A 21448-nucleotide genomic window follows, 5' to 3' on the forward strand; every position below is an offset into this window, starting at 1 on the left:
CTTAAAGGGGTCACACATCAGTAAGGGGGGGGGGGGGGGCAGGGAAGTCACACTCAACTTCTGCTTCCAGTCAACTCCCACATTAAATTAACTCCCAATCCCATGAGAAATACATCCTGTAGGTTAATCATCTATCCTTTATCCTTGCTGTATCTTTCTTGTGTATTCCTCCTCCTGCCCTTTCTCCAGTTCTTGATCTGTTTCTTGCCATCTTTCCACTTCAGTCTTATCTCTCACCCACTCGATTCTTCCTCAAATTTGTTTCCTGGTCACCCTCGTTCTCTTCACAGACTCTATCAGAGTTTCAAAACCAAAACAGTATCTATATACTGCTTTAAAACAGCCGCAGCTCATACACCACAACTTGGGCTCCCGTGTATCCAGGCCAATTTCACACCAAAAAAGCAAAAGCAGGTTCTGTGGGCTTGCAAGTTATGGACCCAACTGTGACAGAAAGGGAAATGTGTCATATTCCAAATCATAAGAAAGTCTCTTCAATTTTTAATATTTATTTATGAGATCCGCCTAGTCACTTCAAATTTGTTTCGTAGCAGGCTTAGTTTCTTTGGGTGAGGGTAGAATCCACATTACTGTGTGTGGGTGGAAATTGCCATTGTGGAGGAACTGTTCAGGGATGTTGCATTTTTCTGTGGAAATACACTTTGATTGAAAAACTGACACCACTAAATATAGACTGCTTGCTTTGTCCTGAAAACAATTTATTTAAGGTAAAGGACTTGGTAACACATGTAATTGGACAAATACAATAGCATCTGTAGTGTGGCACAGACAAGTGGCCATTTACTGTGCAGGATGTGGACTGTTTTTCAGATGCCTGTGAGAGCTGACATGGAGAGGCAGAGTTTCCCACAGTAGTGGATGGTCCACAAGATGTTTCAGTGGGAAGGATTGATGGACAGTTCTCAGCTCAGGCAGTTCTTCAGTCCTGAGGTCAGTGAAATAGAGGTTGGGGTTCGGTGGTGGTTAGATGAAGCCTCATGTATAAGTTTTATGTGATGGATTCTGGCTCAGGTTTATCATTATTAATTCAGTTAGCGAAGTGTCACAAATTTTATTATTTTTTGGTATACCAAGGAGATGTAATAACAATTTATAATTAAGTGCAGTCTCCTGTATTGATTTTCTGCTAAGGCTTACTTTTTCCTTGTAATAAACATGGCTTGTAGTTTAGAGCCTAAGTCAATGGTCTGATAGAGCACTTATTTTTCTGCTATTTGATTAGGAGAACACAAGAGGGCTTGTGTCAGTTCTGTAAGCTAATTGCAGTTACAAGACTTTCTATTTAATCCCAGGCAATACTACAATACCACCTATTGTGCAGAGAAAGTCACACTTCAGTTCTTTGGCAAGATCATGGCAGAAATATCTGGTGACGTCCAAAAAACGTAATTCTTCAGTGTGTTTACTCTTAGCAAAATAATTCCTGTCATGCATTCTACTTTTAATTCGGCTTGCATCAGCTTATTTTTACTTAATGAACTTAGTATATTCTCCCCTCAGTTAACGCCAGACATGTAAAAATGTACCACTGCTGTAAATTTTCAGAGTGCATTACTTAAGGGAATTTTATTTTTCCAGCCTACTATTTTTTTTTAAATTATGAAATGGGGAAATTGGGTGTGATTCTTCCATCTGAGGTCTGGATTTGAATCGAGGCCAGACTGATGGTAGAGAGAATAAACATTTATCCTAAGTATAAAAAAAAAGACCTATGTAGACCTAGTTTGCACACTCTCAACCCACTTCTGATGGGTTATGTGTCTAAAGCCAAAAACTGTCCACAAGCTAGTCGACAAAATAACAATTTTATAGATAGCCCCTAAGGGTAACTGGTGTAAGTACCGGAACTTGAGAAAATTAATTCAAATGCATTGTTTGAATAGAACAGAAGCAGCTTTATTTAGCATCTGGTCTAGGCTATATTTTGCCCAGAGAGCCCAATGCTGACATGAAGAGCAAATAGCATAGAAGCGCACTGACATCTTTCACTTTGAAAAGCCCAACAAATTCAAGAGCTTTATTCACTACACAGCTTTGTAGTAGGCATCTCACCATCAATATTCTGGTGAACACTTTACATTATAGGGAACCAAAGAAATGGCAGCAATTTATTTCTTGTCCAAAAGATGATACCATTAGGACATTCATATGCAGATCATTTCATAAGAACAGAGAGTCATCAATAGCATTAAAATGAAAGAAAAAACACCAATCATTTTATTGTCTTCTCAAAGGTACTGTTACATCTCAAAGGAAATGCTATCAACACATTAGGGTGCTCACACTTTATAGGCTTACCTCATATAGCAGACAACCTAGTGACCAGATGTCAGATTTGAAGTTGTATCCATTTTCATGTATTCTCTCTGGGGACATGTAATAAGGGGTACCCACTTTAAAAAGAAAAAAAAGCAAGTTATAACTTGTATTGTACACTACAAAATACAACGTTAAAAAAGATGACGTCTCAAAGCTTGGTGTTTCATTTATGTATTTTTTTCTGCAAGAAATCTACATTACTTCAGTTACCCAAGTATACATATTCACATACAACTGACATACAATTTTAATTAAATATTTCATTCTTCGGTTGATCTGATCAGACAAGTTTCCAACTATACACTTTTGGTCACCACTTTAAACATGATGCTTAAAAAAAATGTAGAACAGAACTCAACCCAAATGTTTCAGTGGTGCAATACACAGGTCAGTTATGATATAACATGATACATTTAGTGACATATTTAAACTAGTGTTCAAGCCCATTTGAAGGAAAGCATGCATAGCTTCAACATTTTGGTTAACTTAATTTCTACAGCATTTTTTGTATTTTAGATTTCAATTGTATAAAGTTTCCTTTATCCCCCACTAAACAGATTTGCTTCAAAAGATTTTGCTCACCAAGTAAGATTTCCAGCACTTTGAAGTTTCTAAAAAGCAGTAATTCATGTTTTGTAGAATTGATTAAAAATAACAAAATATTTTACACTGAAATGAATTTATTAGCCCAGGGAAAAAAATCAGTTTCTCATTGCCTTCTTTTCCAAAATATAATTGCCTTTAAAAAAGGTTCACTAAAAGTTTAGATCAATATTTATTCCTTGCTTTCATAAACCTAGATATTTTAAATTTTGCTAAATAAATCAAAGCAGCAGCTATGGGCAACCAATAATTAAATCAAGAGTGCACTAATCAACCAATAACTAAATCAAGTATAATTATATTAAAATATGTATATCCAGTAAAATCCTTGCTACATACAACAGATCAGGATCAGTAATCAGCATAAATGCGATATAGGCAAAACGAACTTCACAATACATTCAATTTAGGGCTTTAATACTACATGAATAAAATGGGAGTGATTGTATTCAGTTCATGAGCAAATCTTTTTATAATAAAGATTGGGACTGTAATTGATTTTTGCATAATCTGTACAACAATCTATCGAGTGCTCAATGCCATGAGTCAAGAACAGTTTAGTTCAACTAACAAAATAATCATAATGTTTTGCTCTGCTAGTTCTGAGCATTGTTGATGCCACTTGTAAATTAAATAGTAGTAACCAAGTTCTCTTCACTGATATTGCTTCCAGAATTCCATTAACAACTTAAATGAAAGAGAGTTTCCCCACATTGCCGCTAATTTATCACCTGTTCAGAAATTACTAGGCGCTTTAACAGATACAACTATTTTGTTTTTGCTATGCAGAGTACAAACTTAACCCTGCATAGTTCCGCCATTTTTTAGAAAGGTCTTCCACAAGCCTATCCTTACGGCCATATACAGCATTAACCAGCTTCAGCAAAACAAATTGATAGTCTCAGTGACTGTAATGCAGTGTTGGTTTGCTTTAAAAGTTATGCACTTCTGCCAGTTTGAAATCATAATAATTTGGAGGCACCAATAACAGTAAAGTTAAGCCTACGACAAATGTACAAAGTCACATTTAAGCAATTATTACACATAAAGATGTATTTAGCCCATCTGAGCTGTAAAGGGTCAACAATAATCACCTTTCGTTACCATAAAATATGATACTAATAATTGGCAGTGAACAACATGCAAGCTTGTGGATGTGGAGAATCCACAGGAGAATCCACAGGAGGCAGGGAAAACATTTCAGTATGCAGCTTCCCAGCTTATTGAAAGTCAAAGAAGACATATCACTGTTTTTGTTGAGGATGGCAATATTATTTTACTCCCAGGACAACTTCTTTAACCAACAAAGTTATTAGCCTGTATCAAGGATGGCTTATTTGTCCACTGTTGTCACAGCACAGCGGCTTGTACAGCACCACCATTTTCTTAATATATAAATAAAGAAAAACATTTCACAGTGGCTTTTGTCTCCAAAAGTACATGCATCATTCAAGTAAATAATATTTTGTTAATTTGTGAAGGAGAAGGTGTTAATAAGCAATATGTATCCAGAATAGTCACTAAGATGTTGTCCAACTCATCATTGATGCTACACCAGGTGATCTTAATAATCATCTCAAGAAATGCTTCAAGTCTTAGATATATTCTGATTCATTGGGTATCCTTGAATAAACTTGTTCACCTGGTACTGGTGGTGGCAGGTGGTTTCAAGGACAATATAAGGTGTTACAGAAGGCAGTTTGTTCCTGGCAGAAGATCTTACAACTGAAAATGCTTCTACTGTTACATGGAGACAACCGATGTGAGAAGCAAGAGACTTTGGTTCTGAAATGTTCTAATTTGTGTTTCTTTCTGGAAACTGCCTGATAGCTTTGTTGTTTCAAATCTTCCTAGAATTGCTCACCGAATTCACAGAAGGCAAAGTTGTTGTGGAGGGGAAGATTACATTTACTATTAGTGATGGAGAATAGTCTCCTGCAAAATTTAAAACCTGGTTTTGACAAAGACTAAGATGCTAGGAAACTCAAAAATTTGTATACAGAAGCTAAAGTTTCAAGCAAATAGAAATCCACCACAAACAAAATTCTCACACTTTAAAAGATAGTTGCCAGCGAAGGTACTCTTAGAGAATTTGGAAGCAGTAAGTCATGTAGGTGAGGGCAAAATAACTCTCAAATACAGGCATTATTCCATTTCCAATCTTCCCAATAGATCAGACTACTTAATTCTATATTTTGTTACTCAGACTATGACAAAAACAACAACTTGCATTTTATGTAACTCCTTTAACGTAGTAAAACGTCCCAAGGCGCTTCACAGGAACAATTATCAAACAAAATTTGAAACTGAGCCACATAAGATTAGGACAGGTGACCAAAAGCTTGGTCAAAGAGGTAGGTTTTAAGGAGCATCTTAAAGGAGGAGGGAGAGGTAGAGAGGCAGAGGTTTAGGGAGGGAATTCCAGAGCTTAGGGCCTAGGCAGCTAAAGCCACGGCCGCCAATGGTGGAGCGATTAAAATCGGGGATGCACAAGATGCAAGAATTGGAGGAGTGCGGAGTTCTCGGAGGGTTGGAGGGCTGGACAAGTTGTAGACGTAGGGAGGGGCGAGGCCTCTTGAAAACAACAATGAGAGTTTTAAAATCGAGGCGTTCTCGGACTGGGAGTCAATGTAGGTCAGCAAGCACAAGGGTGATGGGTGACAGGACTTGGTGCGAGTTACAATACGGGTAGCAGAGTTTTGGATGAGCTCAAGTTTATGAAGAGTGGAAGATGGAAGGCCAGCCAGGAGAGCATTGGTATACTCAAGTCTAGAGGTAACAAGTCAGTGGCTAGGGAACGGATTTTTGTGGTGGGGCCCAAAGACAATGGATTCGGTCTTCCCAATATTTAGTTGGAGGAAATTTTTGCTCATCCAGTACTAGATATCGGAGTAGCAGTGTATCAAATTTGAGACAGTGGAGGGGTCGAGGAAGGTGGTGGTGAGGTAGAGCTGAGTGTTGTCAGCATACATATGGTGCACAATGAATGAATTCTATGCCATACCGCAGCTACAAATAAAAACATGATATTAAAAAAACTGTATTAATTGCTTGTAATACAATTTGCTCCCAAGAGCAGACCTCTCAAACACACAGGCTGCTGAACTGCTTTAGTCTTGGTTATGAGCATGTTCAGTGACTATTCTATGTTTAAATAGCAAGTTTTGCATTATTGATACCTTAAGATTCTTCTGCTGTCGCTCGACATTTTAATAATCAAATCTTGCAACCCCAATGTCTCCTACCTTAGTCCTGGTGTCTGTGCTAAGTAAAGAACAATAACATCTCAAATTGGGAAAAGGACCATAGCAGTATCATGAATCTGATTGGCACCAAGATTGCAGATTTCAACCTTTATCACTTCTTCAGGCTGTAACTTGGGAAATGTTTTTTTCAGGATTGCTTTAGCCATCTTGCCATTATTTTCACAGTGTTATAGTTACAACATGATGGCCAGTGCTAGACACAAAGTCTAGCATTCCCCAAACCCTGCGCTGAATCACAGTGAGGTTTTATTTCAGCAGTATATTGCCCTCCCAGCGTGCAGTACTTTTAGAAATATCATCTCATGGAAAGTCTAAAAGTACTGCTCGGTGGGAAAGCAGTATACTGCTGTAATAAATTTTATCGTGACTCAGCACCTGGTTGAGTGCCGAGCTCAAGAGAGTGTGGCACTAATTGTTGAGATTGGCACTAAAATCGGGTAATAGACGCAACCATCCCAATATGTGGGACAGCCACTGGATTATTGAAAATTGAAATACCCATGCAAAGCAAGCTGAGATTTCACATACAAAGATGCAAAAACAAAGCACAAAAAAAGACCAACTGGACCATTAAATATTGAATCAATAACAGAGATATTCCATTTTATGAGAAAAGTCTTCATGATTCAGTTGTTATATTGTTAAATAAGTCTAGTGGCTTATCAGGCCAGAGGGAAGGCAATACCATAGAATCCAAAGCAGCAGTGCATCGATGTAGTGTAGATGCAGGGGGAAGATACATGTCCAGCCCTGTTTATACTGGAGTCATTTTAAGTCAGATTCTGGGAGATGACATTCTTGAGCCTGCTCCTGCCATTTGCTTATTAAATCTGTCTCCCAGTTTTTCATGGTTCTATGAGTCCATCACTGGGATAAGAAGCTGGAAATTAGCAGCATATAGGTCAGGAGCCAGATCAAAGATGCTGATCTCACAGAAGCTGAACTAAAATAGCACCAATATTAAAGCAGCAATTGCACCATGCCTGTATCCTAAACAGGATCTCAAGCAGCAGGAAGGGTGACTGAAGGTAAGGACATAGAGAAGTCTAAGGCCCAAAGTGTTGCAGAACCTCTGAAGCCAGAAGAAGAACAAGGCAGAGGGAAGGCACAGTCAAGTCTCTTGAAATGTTTGCAGATGCAGTGGGTTGTAGGAAGTAGGTTGAAGCTGACCACTAGACTCAAAAATCAAAGGTAGAACACAGAGCTCAGAGATCGGTCAAAAGCGAGAACAACTGAGGTGGGGGTGGTGGAAAGGGTTAACATAGTGCTAGTTAAGGAAGAAACGACCTTTTTGGAATTGTAAATGAAACCTTTTACTCGAAATCTAGCTACTGCCGTCTATTGTGCCACAACTGTGATCTAGGATTGTCAGATGCACAGGGCCCAAATTATTTCCTTCCTCAGTAAGTAAGATTCAGCAAACCATGAATGTTCATCTGCCATGCACATCTTGCATGGTCATAAGCAGATATAATCAACGTAGCCCACTTATGCTATTTAATTCCTCACAAAGCCTTCTTCACTTGTGATGAAAATATTATTCTAATTATCCATCTAATACCTTCTATTTATTCAATCATGAGCTAAATGCCTTGGTTGTGGCTGTTAGTTCAGATTTCTAGCCCATGCTAAAATATCCACATGTGCATAAAACTATGGCTTTTAAATAGGACTTGGATATTCCCCCTGCCCCAAGTTCCTTGCGACCTTCCAGAGTACTTTTACAACAGAGTCTGTAATGAGAACTTCAACACTTTCCACTTTTATCAGAATTGTACTGAATCCAGATCTTAGCTTGCACTACCACTATACAACTTGCACTCACTGTATTGTGAAATAATCAACAATACATTCCCTTGTCAGGAAAATACTGGTTGGAAATAAAAAGGTGTTTGAGAACCAGCTTCTCTGAAATTATGTTTGTATTCCCAACTGGTCTAAGTAAATCAATGTCATGCACAACTTAAATCCTATCTAGATCAAAATTGCTGAAAGTTAACAGTTTATTATTTGCATTCTTTGAAACTGCTATGAACTGATAATTGAATTCCTGAATTTAAAATATTAAAACACAATCTCCAAAATAAGGTAGCAATGTAATAAAAAAAAAGTAGCTGTCTGATTGTTCAAGGTTTTCTGCATTATAAACCCCTGAAAGGATCAATGGGTCAGCCCAGCATGTAGCCTTGAAGCAGTCTATTCATCATAAACTCTTTGGTCTTTATTACACTGTTGTGTAATCAGAGTTCTATATCAGTAGCAAGATTGGACTTGTTACTTCCAGACATACCCTGTGTTATGGCAAAGGTCAAAGAAACAGGAAACCCCCTAACTGCACAATGAAATGGATACACCCAGTAGTGGTTGTGGAGCTTGCCTTTTGCTGCTTGCATGTTTACAACAGACACATGGTTTTGGTCACACTCTTTTAATGAAATACATCCCGCTTCTGTAATTAGATGGATTCGTGTTGCGCAGGGTTGCTCACCTAAAGAATGTGCTGCTGTAGTTTTCGAACTAAAGAATCTGCCCAATCCAAGGTCTCCCAGCTTTACTACCCCAGTTGCTGTAATGAACACATTAGCTGGTTTTATATCTGGAAGGGAACAAAATATTATATGTAAATAAATGACGTATTCACATTACTAAAACTGGAAATATTTTCTGGACAGCATAATACGATCTCACAACTTTACCATTCAAATAAAATAACTTACTTTTGCTTCCCAATAATGTCGGCTAAATGGGAAACCCACCACATTGCTTCATGTGCTCTATTAACTCTGAATTAAGCTAAAAATTCTTTGGTTCTGTCTCATTTCTAATTTAATAAATGAGGAAATAACTGGACATAGTTTTGGAGTTTTGCAGTTTTCTAGTGTTCGAGGAACATTCCAAGAAAAAAAATTGTTCAATTCATTTGTGTTTATTTATTTAAAAAGTCTCTCAAACCCATTTTCCTTCCTATCCCACATTTTCTTCCCTTATTCCTTGAAGGCATTGACTTATGTTGCTGAGGTACAGTTCCACTGGCATCCAAAGTAGCACCCCAACTGCTGCCCAAGCTGAGATCAGATAACTCAGCACAGACCAGGGATCTAATCTAGCTCTTTCCTAGTTTGTACAGCTACTAACCATGCAATGCAGAAAAATAAAGTAATAAAGAATTACTTATTGAGATCATACAGTTGGTGGAAACCATGGATCCTCTCTTAAGGTTCCCTCAAGTCATTCTCCATCCACAAGGATAGCTATGTGAATAGGATAGCTATATCCTTTAAATAAATAAACACAAATTAGCTATCCCAAACCTCCGGCAATTAATAATTGCCAGAATTTACATAAGACTACCCAAGTTTACCTGTTCTTTACATTTCCTTCCTTCCTTGAGGAGAAGCACAAGGTTATGCTTAGTACTGAGTTCCTTAGATATTCTCAGATGAATATGCATGGAATCATGGGCACAAACATGAATCCAGCATCTCATGACACAAACACATGCTTCAGATTGCATTAATAGGTGCATTAAACTCAGAACTTTTACTGCCAATTCCCATAAAATGCTGTTTCAACAAGTATAGAGGAACACAATGATTCACATTTGCCTGATCTGAAGTCAATAGCTGCACACCATGGGAAGCAGTTAAAATTGATTTGACAATGAGTGAAAGGGAAAGAAATTAACTTTATTTTTTTACCAATAAGGAGTCAAATTGACAATAAAAGGTTTAACATTCTACTTATAAAACAAGCTAGAAATGTCAGTTGTCAATAATAAACTAATCAGCACTCTGTTAAAAAGAGATGAATGCAGCTGAGAAACAAATCAGCATCAATCTGGGCAGTGCGATTGTGTCATGCCCAAGTAGCACTTGTAAAGGAGGCGTTTTCGTTAGTGCTGAGGCTTTGACCTTGGGACCACCACTACATATGTGGGCTCTTTCTGCAGCTTGCATCTTTCCCAGAAGGATGGATCTGAGTCATTTGAAATCGTACAATTCTATTAATCATGCAGCAATTTCAACCTGTAACAGAACATCCAACGATATCATAACTATTTGGACTGAGACTTGCTGCAAAGTATTTGACACGCTGAGGAGACAACTTAATGCCACCCTCTTCCACTGCAGTTTCACTTCGAGAGGGTGGAGGGCTGAAGTAGGAAGGGAAGGTTGAGTGGAGGTTTAGGAAAGAGTAAAGGAGATGAAGAACAAGAGTTAGGGTTAAGGACTAAGGGAAAGGAGCAGTGAATATGAGGAAGCAGGGAAGGGGAATTTGAGGATGAATGAGGGGACACGAAGTTTTGACGGGAGCAATGGGGAATGCAGATTAGGAGAAGGTGACAGAGAAAGGCATCAGGCTGCATGGGAAGCAAATGGGGAGTTGGGAAAAAGAGGATGAGGAGTGATGGTGAAGAGGAGTGACGAATAATAAACACAAAAGGGGAGAGGAAAGCACGAGAGTGGTGCGATGCAGAAGTAAGGAAGAAGCAATACAATTGAGGGTATTGTGAAAAGGAAAGGTTATATGACAGGGTCTTCTAACCAACAGTGGGGCCGAAATGCAGTGTACAGCTGCAGCAGCAAATATCATGCAATACCTCACCTGTCGCTTTGCTTTCATCGTCCTCTGAGTCACAACTCATCACCCCAAAGGCAGTCTGAACTCCGGGTCAGATCACTCCCTCCCACACAAAACCTACCTATAGCCGTGGCCATATCCCTCCACCAACCACCACCATACCTCCAACTCACACCTCCGGAAAAAAAACCCAAAATATCAAAAGAAGACAAAAAGGAACAAGAGGACACACAGACAAAACAGAAAAAAAAACAAAGACACGGAGAACCAGAAGGGAAATGACAGAGAGAGAACAAGCAACATATTGACGAGATATGCAAATCATGGCCTGGAATTTACAGAATCTACTAGCACATAAGTTCCAAGAAATCATGGCGTGAGTGACTGAAAAATATTGGCACTGGAGACCTGGCAGCAGCATGATTTATGGACATATTTGAGGAAGCAGGTTGTTTTATTTCCCAGGCTTTGGGAGTCTTTGCAGGGCTTGGCACAGACCACATGTGAACTCTTGCCTATTGACCCAAATTAGCACATAATATACATTATTGGGAAACGATCTGAGCAATCAGGATCTTTCTCTTAATCAATACAAAGCTATCGACTTGGAAAGTAGCCTGATTCCACGAATCCAAGAAAAACCCTGATCACAATCAGGGTTAGACTAGCGACCACTTAAAACCCTGTCCTTAAAGAGACCTTAGTCATTTGTTACACAACCCAACGCGCAGATGGAAATACTTGAAATTAAAAGTCTGCACAAATAAATAATTGTTTTCATGACAGTTTTTAAAAATCTGATAAATAATTTCCATCTCAGTGGTATACATCCAATTTCAAGAAAGCAACATATAATCATATGTAATATCTAAATGAATGCAGGTACAAAATACCTTACCAACAAAATTGAATTAATTATCTCTTTAAAATGTCATCCACAACTAAATTTAAGCAGTACATTTTTAATTACTATAGCTGAAGATATGAGGCTGGAACCAAACTAGTAGTAATTGCTAGTCTTTTAACTATATGGTCCTTTCGATCAGTGGTAAATCAACTTTCGTTCGAACAAAGCCTGTGGAGCAAGCAACCATAAATAAGACAGCTCGACCTCCCCTCAACACCTTTTCGTTGTTGATGTTGGTGTAGTTGAGCTGGAAGAGTTCAGCTCAGTTTTGACAGCCCAGTGAGCCACCAAACAAGTGTTAGCTTCCACCTAAAATCATAGACTAGCAACTGCTTGATCTTAGGTGTTCCATTTTATCCTCAGAATATGCCAGCGCATTTTAAAACCAGCTTGATAAAAAAATGGGCTTACTTTAGTAATTTTGTATCATGTTTTGGGAAAAAAAGTCATGTTTTGGAGCATTGCTGTGAGTTGAAAGATAAATTGCACTGTTAGTAGCAGGATTAATACATTGGCCATCGGTCAATTCCCTGCTTGCTCACTGTGACATACTGGAATTAGTTTTCCTGCAAATTTTGGCATAAATTCGCCACCGGAGCATCAGGGAGCACAACAGTCCAATTTATGGCGTTCATCACCAATATCACCAGTGCAGCGAATTGCAAATCCATATTCTGTGACTTACCACGACCAACGCAATAGCACATCCACTTATTTACAAGAAACGTGATTATTTTTATCTATTAATGTTAAAAAAAGCAGGTTCCATCTACTTCAACTCCTTTTCACCCTGCTGAAACCTCAAACCCTTTCCTTTCTACCCCACCCCCACTTGTTCCCTAACCCTTACCCATACCCTCTTACTTATCATGAGCGATGCCACCGGAAATCCTGGAAATAGCTGATTGAACCGATTGGTACCTTACCCTATCTATGTGCTACACCAAGGCCACAACTTATGACCTTTATATAGAACTGGTTCTCATGTGCGCTGTTCCTACAAGTCCATTCAGAAAATGCCTAAGGTATCAGTGTAATGTTTTGTCTTCTGGTAGGTTTATGGTATACTATTGTGTATTGAAGTTACCTCTGTGCATGACACGCCGAGAATGCATGTGTTCCAAGGCACTGCAGAGTTGAACAAAGTACTTCCATATTGTTCTTTCTGGAATTAGCCGCTTCTGTTTCTTAAAATGCTGTGAAAATATCAGACAACACTATGAATCCAAATCCAAAGTGGGTAGAATAAATGTAACATTATTAATTTGAAACTAAACTTAAATACTGAAAGCAAAAAACACTATCAAAATAAATTTACCTACACAACATATAACAACTTAGGTTTGCAATTCTTAATATATAGATTTAGAAATATTTTTGCCCCACTGATGGTATAAATGGACATGGTCAACTATACTGAAATACGAATAAATTCACATCACATTACAACTTAAATTTCCTTCTGGGAACACAGTTTCAATTAAAAGCAAGTGCTGACCAAGGGAATTATTATCACTGGGTATTTATCTGGCTTATTTTAATTTCACATGTAAGGAAAACTTTGGCTTTCCAATGTTGGTTTAAAAAATAAGCAAACAAAAAAGCAAGCATAACCAAGCATGGAAGAAGAAAAATCCATTTGTCTCATTAAATCCATTCCTTCCACAGTCCATGTACTATTTACCCCATTATGGACTTAGTAACCACGCATGAAATCTCTAGAACTAAATGTTTGCAGAAATAATCACCGTTACCAAGGAAATCATGCAAAACTCCAGAATGATCTGTCTCTCCCCATGTCTATATCATTCAAATTTTGCAAAATGCTATGCACAATCTTTCAGACCACTCATTTTCTCTGCCAGTTCCCTCTTGAATTTGGTCTTTTCTCGCCCCCTTCAGCTGCATCCCTCAGCAGCTGGTTCCATATATTCGTCATGCTATGTAAAATAGTTACATCCAAATCATGTGTTCACCTTCACTCTGCTGAGCTAGAGTTCTTTCCTTCCTGTGGAGTTTGCGATTATGTAAAAACAATATTTGGGTCCAAATTATCTGTCGCTCTTGGAACCTGGAATACCATTAGATCCTCTCAGCAATTTTTTTCCCTTCAAGGTAAATATTCCCAGTGTTTGTAGCCTCTCCTCATTGCTCCGAAGCTTAATCAAAGGTCTTAATTTAGGATCTGCAAAGCTGGTACATCCCTACTGTCGTAAGATGATCAGAATTGTACTCCAAGTGAAGCTGGACTAGTATTATGTACAAGCTCATTATCACTTGCTGGAACCTATGCCTATACTTCTGGTTTGCTGTCGTACTGTTGCCACATACTGCCTTGAAGATTTCACTAAGCTGCATATTTAACCGTGAATCCTCTCCTATTTTTTGTTCTGTAGACAAATTCTATTCATCTGATATGCCTACAGCTTTTTCCCCTTCCTCGTCTCATCATTTCACATTTATCCACAGCGAACAACATCTTGTCAGCCCAACTTCACAGTCCATTCAAATTGCACCACATTTGTTGTGTGCTATTTGCTCCCGTCCTCTCTCACCAAGTTTGGTAGCAACAAATTTAAATCAACTTTATTTCTGTCTCCATTTCCAAATAATTTGTCTACATTGTAAACAATAACACCTCATGCACAGAGGCACCCTCTTAGCTGTCTCATTCCAGTAGCCTTTTAATTAGGTTGCTTTCCACAGATATCAATTCTTTAGACTGAGCAGCACAAGAGCCATCATGTTCTATAGAATATTTGGTATCATCTGTGCTTCAGTCCAATTTCTAGGCTTTCATCCAGTTATGTGTGAAGCAGGTAATCAACACAACTTTTAACTGCTTTTGTTAGTGCACTTCACGTATCCAATACCTTGAGGAGAAAAAAATTCTAATCTCCATTCATGCTTGAAGTTTGTTAATTTTTTTTACTATGTCTTACTTTACACTCAGTCGAAATTAATTAGATAGCCCATTCATATTTCAACATTTTCCATTCCCCTAAGCATTTTAAAAGCCCTTATTCAACCTTTTCTCCAATGGAAATAAATTCAGTTCTGCAAGTTTGTTTTCATAACTCAACTTTAATTCTGAAAGACTTAGAATCAATCATCCCAGTCAATTTTTTTCGAACTCATCGATGTCTTTTTGAAGGTAGAACACCCCAAACATGGCTCCACCATGATCTATAACTTAATTTGACTTATAGTCAAATGTCCTCAAGATGTATTTAATTAGCCTCACTGATAACAGCTTCACACAAACAAGAAACATTCAGCAACTGGTCAATAATCCAACCTCAATCCCTTCCTTCTCCACCTTTACTAACAGACACTCCTTCACCTTATATATATATATGTTTCCTGTTTTAAAATGCATCACCTGATGTTTATTTGATTAAAATCTGCCTCACATTTTTAGTTCATCTGCTCATTTGATCCAGATCCCTATAAATGGTATAAATTAGCTTGTACTTGTCACCTAGCGACATAATTCATTGTGTTTAGGAAATATTGTTACACAAGTGTTCTCCTCCATATCACTTATCACGAGTCAGAAATCAAGGATCCAGAACAGAGTGGTGCAGAATCCTACCAGTCACTATATCCCACACTGAACATTTCCCACTTACCACCACCTTTGACTTCCTATTGCCAAGCCAATTTTAATTCCACTTACCAATTTGTCATCATTTCCACAAGCCTTAACCTGCATTAAAAGTCTCACATGTGGAACCCTATCAACTGTCTTCTAAAAATTCAAGTAAATTATACCTACCAGCGAGCTAATTTATATTCACCAGGTACCTAATTTAATTTAGGTACCTCCTCAAAACAATTCCAGCAGATTAGAGAGTATTATCTATTGTTTCTAAATAAATACTGAACAGTATTTATGGTCCACGTGCTCTCTTGCATCCAGTATTATGCTCTTATGTGTTTTCTCTCTGTCTGTTTCTGCCCCCAAACTACAGATGCTAAACTAATCAGTTAATAATTTCTAGATTCATTTTGCCCTCTTATTTGAAGATTGGGATATTTCCCAGTTCTAATTTGCATCTGATGTATTTAAGTAATTCCTAAAAATTTTAACCAGAGCTTTACTGATTTCCACACACATTTCCTCATCTGGCCCAAGTGCTTTGCTGACATTTAACTAATTGGGTTTCTTCATAAGACATGCTTTATTGATAACAGATTGGTCACTAACCTCTTTTTATAGCTTTTATTTCAGTATTTGCAATCTTGAAAATCTACTTCGAGTAACTTAGGGTGTAAAGTCACCCTTCAGCCCTGAACCCCAAACCAGACAGAAAAGCAGGACAATTTTTTCTCTCATTTATAGGTAGCAATTTCAGATTTTTAGTGCAGCTTTCTAAAATAGCAACGTCCGGACATAATGTTTTGTAGGTCAAGACAATATTATTACAAGTGAATCTCACGTGGCATTGCTCACAATCAGTTGGGTAATACACTAATCCAGTAACATAACCATGTTACCATATCCTTACATTTATATAGCATCTTTCATGAATATCCCAATGAATTACTTTTGGAGTGGAGTTAATACTATTTTAGTAGGAGTTCGATTCAGGCAAGAAGCTCACTCTTCACAAGCCTCAGGTGGGTGGAGATGGGGAGATGCAACTCATCAGCACAAAGAAACAGAGCTGGAGTTAAGACATGTGGGAGGAATGAGCCATTCAGAGGTAAGTATAAGAAACAGGATTAAAAATAGAAGTTTAAACATGACTGAGTCTATGGCAGCAAGTAAGTACTGCACAGACAAACACTAACACTTAAGACTTAATATATTAGAGTGATAAAAAATGATACTTAGGATAGCAACATGGATAGAAGCTGAAGTTTTATTGCATTGTTAGAAAAAAATTATTAAGAATAGCAAGTTTAAGGTTTTCTTCCCCCTTTTATTTATTTTCTCTCCTTTCTTGGGTCTCTTTTATCCCCCCCTTTCTTTCCTGTAGGCGTACTTGGCCTTTGCTTACTGCCACCACATCTTTACAGATGTAATGAGCCATGTGGTCAAGTTCTATCACTAAATGATACAGCCAGTTTCCCTTCCATTTTCTCCTCTTCAAGGCATTACTCCTTGTTGAGTTACTGTTCCACAGGCAAGTGACCATTACGCATCATGAGCCTTAACAGCAAGTCTCAGAGTCTCAGCAGTCTATTCAACCAGGGGGGGGGGGGGTGTTGAAGGAAGGGGGATTACAACCAAACCTAATCTTGTCCTCCCCCAATGTCCACAGATGCATGCTTCCAGCAGGGGTTAACTAACCATTAAGTGTGAGAACTCTGGCCAATTTTCTCCACCCTAACCCAGGAGGCCAATTACAACATCCATAATGCTGTCTCAGTCAACTCGGCACTGACTGGGGATTGAATCTGGGGCCTATCTATTCAGCTACTCACAATACAGACTTACTGAGCCACTGGGGAACTGGAAAATCAATTTATTTATATTGGGATTGTTTACTTGTAGAAATGAATACATTCGTGTTCATATACTCCAAGAATGTTTAAAGTCCCAGTTTATTAAAAGGACATGGAGGAGACCTTAAATTAATCCCCACTGGCATTAGCCTTCCGTAGGTCAGCTTGTGAGTGTTCATTGTACTGCATTTCATAACACATGTGGTCTCTTCCTGATTTTTATGATGAAAAATTCCCATAGAAAATAATGAAATTGGGGGGAGAAATGGTCTTTGGCATGCCCTCTGGCTTCACAAGATAATTACAGATGAGGACAGTCATTTGCCCCATCTTAATTCATTCATGTAGAATGATGTTAAGGTCTCCTATTGCCACATGCAACTGGTTCTTAAATTATTCCAGGGTTTTTACCTCCACTCCTCTACCCAGGAGTCCATTCTATGTGTTAACCAATGTTTGTGTGAAGAAAAACTTCCCAACATCAGTTGTAAATTTGCCTTTTACTAATTTGAACTTGTGGCCCTCATCCTACTCTCGCTGCTTAATTTAATTTTCTAGATTTACTATTTTCCATGCGATTAACAACTTATATAACTCCACCAAATCACCTTTCAGAAAACCTACTGTCAAGGCTGAAAAGCCTAAGTTTATTCATTTTTCCCTTCTACCTCAGCCCTTAAAGACTAGGGTTTAGTCTTGGAGCTGTTCTCTGCATTGCTTAAAACACTTCAATGTCTCCCTTGTGTCTCAGTGATCAGAAATGGACACTGCACTTGTGTGGTCTGACCAGAGCACTGTAAAGTTTACTCAGGACTTCCTCTGTACTCTACTGTTTAGCTGTGTAGCTCAACATTCTATTTTCTTTGTTGATTAATGCTCTGTATTGGTTGACTACGTTGAGTGTCAAGTCTGCTAAGACTGCAAGGTCTTTTTCCACTTCCTCTTCAGTTATTTCAATGCCATTCACAGACAACAAGTGTTGTCATTTTTCATTAACTTTACATTTGTCTGCATCAAATTTCATCTGCCATTGTTCTGCCCACTTACATATTTCATCCAACTCATCCTGTAATTTCTCTGTTCCCTCCTTTGATTCTACTACTGCTCCAAGTTTGGTATTACCAACAAAATTCACTAATTTACATTGGGTGTCTGAATTCAAGTCATTGATATAAATTAAAAACAGTAGTGATTCCAACACCAATCCCTGGAGCACCCCACTCGGTACTGTCCAACACCAATCCCTGGAGCACCCCACTCGGTACTGTCCAACACCAATCCCTGGAGCACCCCACTCGGTACTGTCCAACACCAATCCCTGGAGCACCCCACTCGGTACTGTCCAACACCAATCCCTGGAGCACTCCACTCGGTACTGTCCAACACCAATCCCTGGAGCACCCCACTCGGTACTGTCCAACACCAATCCCTGGAGCATCCCACTCGGTACTGTCCAACACCAATCCCTGGAGCACTCCACTCGGTACTGTCCAACACCAATCCCTGGAGCACCCCACTCGGTACTGTCCAACACCAATCCCTGGAGCATCCCACTCGGTACTGTCCAACACCAATCCCTGGAGCACCCCACTCGGTACTGTCCAACACCAATCCCTGGAGCACCCCACTCGGTACTGTCCAACACCAATCCCTGGAGCATCCCACTCGGTACTGTCCAACACCAATCCCTGGAGCACCCCACTCGGTACTGTCCAACACCAATCCCTGGAGCACCCCACTCGGTACTGTCCAACACCAATCCCTGGAGCACCCCACTCGGTACTGTCCAACACCAATCCCTGGAGCACTCCACTCGGTACTGTCCAACACCAATCCCTGGAGCACCCCACTCGGTACTGTCCAACACCAATCCCTGGAGCACCCCACTCGGTACTGTCCAACACCAATCCCTGGAGCACCCCACTCGGTACTGTCCAACACCAATCCCTGGAGCACTCCACTCGGTACTGTCCAACACCAATCCCTGGAGCACCCCACTCGGTACTGTCCAACACCAATCCCTGGAGCATCCCACTCGGTACTGTCCAACACCAATCCCTGGAGCACTCCACTCGGTACTGTCCAACACCAATCCCTGGAGCACCCCACTCGGTACTGTCCAACACCAATCCCTGGAGCATCCCACTCGGTACTGTCCAACACCAATCCCTGGAGCATCCCACTCGGTACTGTCCAACACCAATCCCTGGAGCACCCAACTCGGTACTGTCCAACACCAATCCCTGGAGCATCCCACTCAGTATTCCCCATCCGCATTCCAAATATTTGCATTTGTTGTGGAATCATCATTTTCACACTGCACTAAGGACCAAGACTGTGTTAGACATCTTGTGAACCAACCTGACAGTAGACTCCTGCATGCTTAAAAACAGATATTGGGGGGGGGGGGGGTATCATATTAAATTTTTATGCTTTTTTTAAAATATAAATTTGATGAGAGACAAAAATAAATCAAGTGATAATGAACTCCAATGTAGACAAACAAAATAAATGCTGTTTTGCTTTCATTTTGGGCTATTATCTGCTTCTTTTTTTTCTGAAACAAAAGCACAGTCTGTATGGGAAATGTGAAACCACCTGGTTCTATTTAGGAGAGTATGGTACTTTATTTTACAAAAAAAAGTGATAAATCTCAATGATGAGCGAGGAAACCTTAAGGATTAGACATCTGGTCTTCTACTACAGTGTAATAAATGTCAACAAGAGTTAAACACTGTTTACTTATGCTGTAAACTCAGAGGGAGTCACAGTGACACTGTCTAAATGCTACTCTAACACAACAAATGGTTCATCTGTGATTAATACGTTTAAACATTAGTATCTTGCAGAATGCTGAAACTTTCCAAATTTAATTTCTCCATTCTTTGAAAAGAGAGGTACCAGACCATAGCAGCCCATCAGTCAAGATTTTCCTTCCAGATGTTTTCAACTTTGGTTCACATGCAAATTGTTGGTCAGCCGCTCTGCTCATGTTTCAAATATAATTCTATGTAACAAAGTTTTGGCATGCATCCAAAATATGGCTTTGCATCTATTCTTCCCAAGGCTGTATTTACATATCAGAGGTTTGTTTGATGTCAGGAGGGTAAGGATATGAAACAGCCTTCCTTTCAGAAACAAGTTGTATTCTATACAATATGCACAGCCAAATGAAAAGAAGATTTTTAATATATAAAAATTGACATTTCTATTGAGACTAGAATAGAGGATTCCAGACAAAGCTGCATATGACAAAGACAATATTAACAGGAATACAGAAACAAATAAAGCAAATAACAATATTGAATACAATCCTACACCGTAGAATCATAGAATGGTTACAGTACGGAAGGAGGCCATTCGGCCCGTCGAATCCATGCTGGAATAATCGCTATAAATAATCAATATAAAAAAGGATCAATGTGATTAGCAGTGTAGGGGCTAAAACTAACCTCTGTAAGTAAAGAGTTATCAGATATCCTCTCAAGGCGGTTAGAGAGCAGAGTACTGGAAATTTGCAAATGATGGGAGGTTAGGTATTTTACAATAACTACAATTGTAATAAAATAAATACAAAGAACAGTTAACGGGTAGTTTTGTCATCAAGTTTTATTTTTGGGTGTTATATCAACACAGCAAATAACTTTGGGAATTTAATGGATTGCTAGAAAATATAAATCCAAGCTTCTAACTCCTGTCTTTATATTTAATAACTTCAAGGTAATTATTATTATTTATTGAAAATTATTCACTTGGTATGACCCTAATGTTGATAGACTGCAGCTCCAATCAAGCACATGTGGATTTGCCCAATACCTCATTCACAATGCAGATTCCTTTAATTGAGACTGAATTTGAATGCAAGCTGTACCCTTTTTGCGTGCAAGTCTAAAATTAATTTCACTGTTGATTCTATGGACAGAAATCTGATTTTAAGTTTTAAAAAAAACTTATGGACTTGCACTCCTGCTGGGTATTTTGATGAAGCATAATATTATTTTTAATGATGTGATGCCTGCAATTTTCATAAATCTAGAAGTTAGAAAAGCTGGAAGAATTCTCTCACGTGATCATAAAGATTTCTGCATACAAGAGGTATTGTGACTGGCCCTTTTGTGCAAATCTAATCGAATTCACAGCTAGAATTTTTTCTGTAGTTCATGTACACTGACAATTGGTGCACTGGGCTACTCTAGATTTAGGTATGTACAAAAAAATTATTCAGAGATTGGGGTTTTGAAAAGTAAGAATTTTGCTGTCTAATGAAAACAATAAAGTAACAGCACTGCACATATAT

General features: G+C 38.8%; 1 protein-coding gene across 4 annotated transcripts in view; it reads right to left on the bottom strand.

Annotated features, from left to right (window-relative positions):
* The window catches only part of nek7 (NIMA-related kinase 7), a 188522-nt gene that overhangs the window by 20748 nt on the left and 146326 nt on the right, over positions 1 to 21448 (bottom strand). For all 4 annotated transcript variants that reach the window (XM_067990628.1, XM_067990631.1, XM_067990629.1 and 1 more), the window contains exons 7-9: positions 12785 to 12893; positions 8698 to 8805; positions 2320 to 2414 (exon numbers count right to left, since the gene is read on the bottom strand). In XM_067990628.1, coding sequence (XP_067846729.1) covers positions 2320 to 2414; positions 8698 to 8805; positions 12785 to 12893 — 312 coding nt within the window. The remainder of the gene's footprint in view (positions 1 to 2319; positions 2415 to 8697; positions 8806 to 12784; positions 12894 to 21448) is intronic.

Source organism: Heptranchias perlo, chromosome 9, assembly GCF_035084215.1.
Source record: "Heptranchias perlo isolate sHepPer1 chromosome 9, sHepPer1.hap1, whole genome shotgun sequence".
Taxonomy (NCBI): Eukaryota; Metazoa; Chordata; class Chondrichthyes; order Hexanchiformes; family Hexanchidae; genus Heptranchias; species Heptranchias perlo.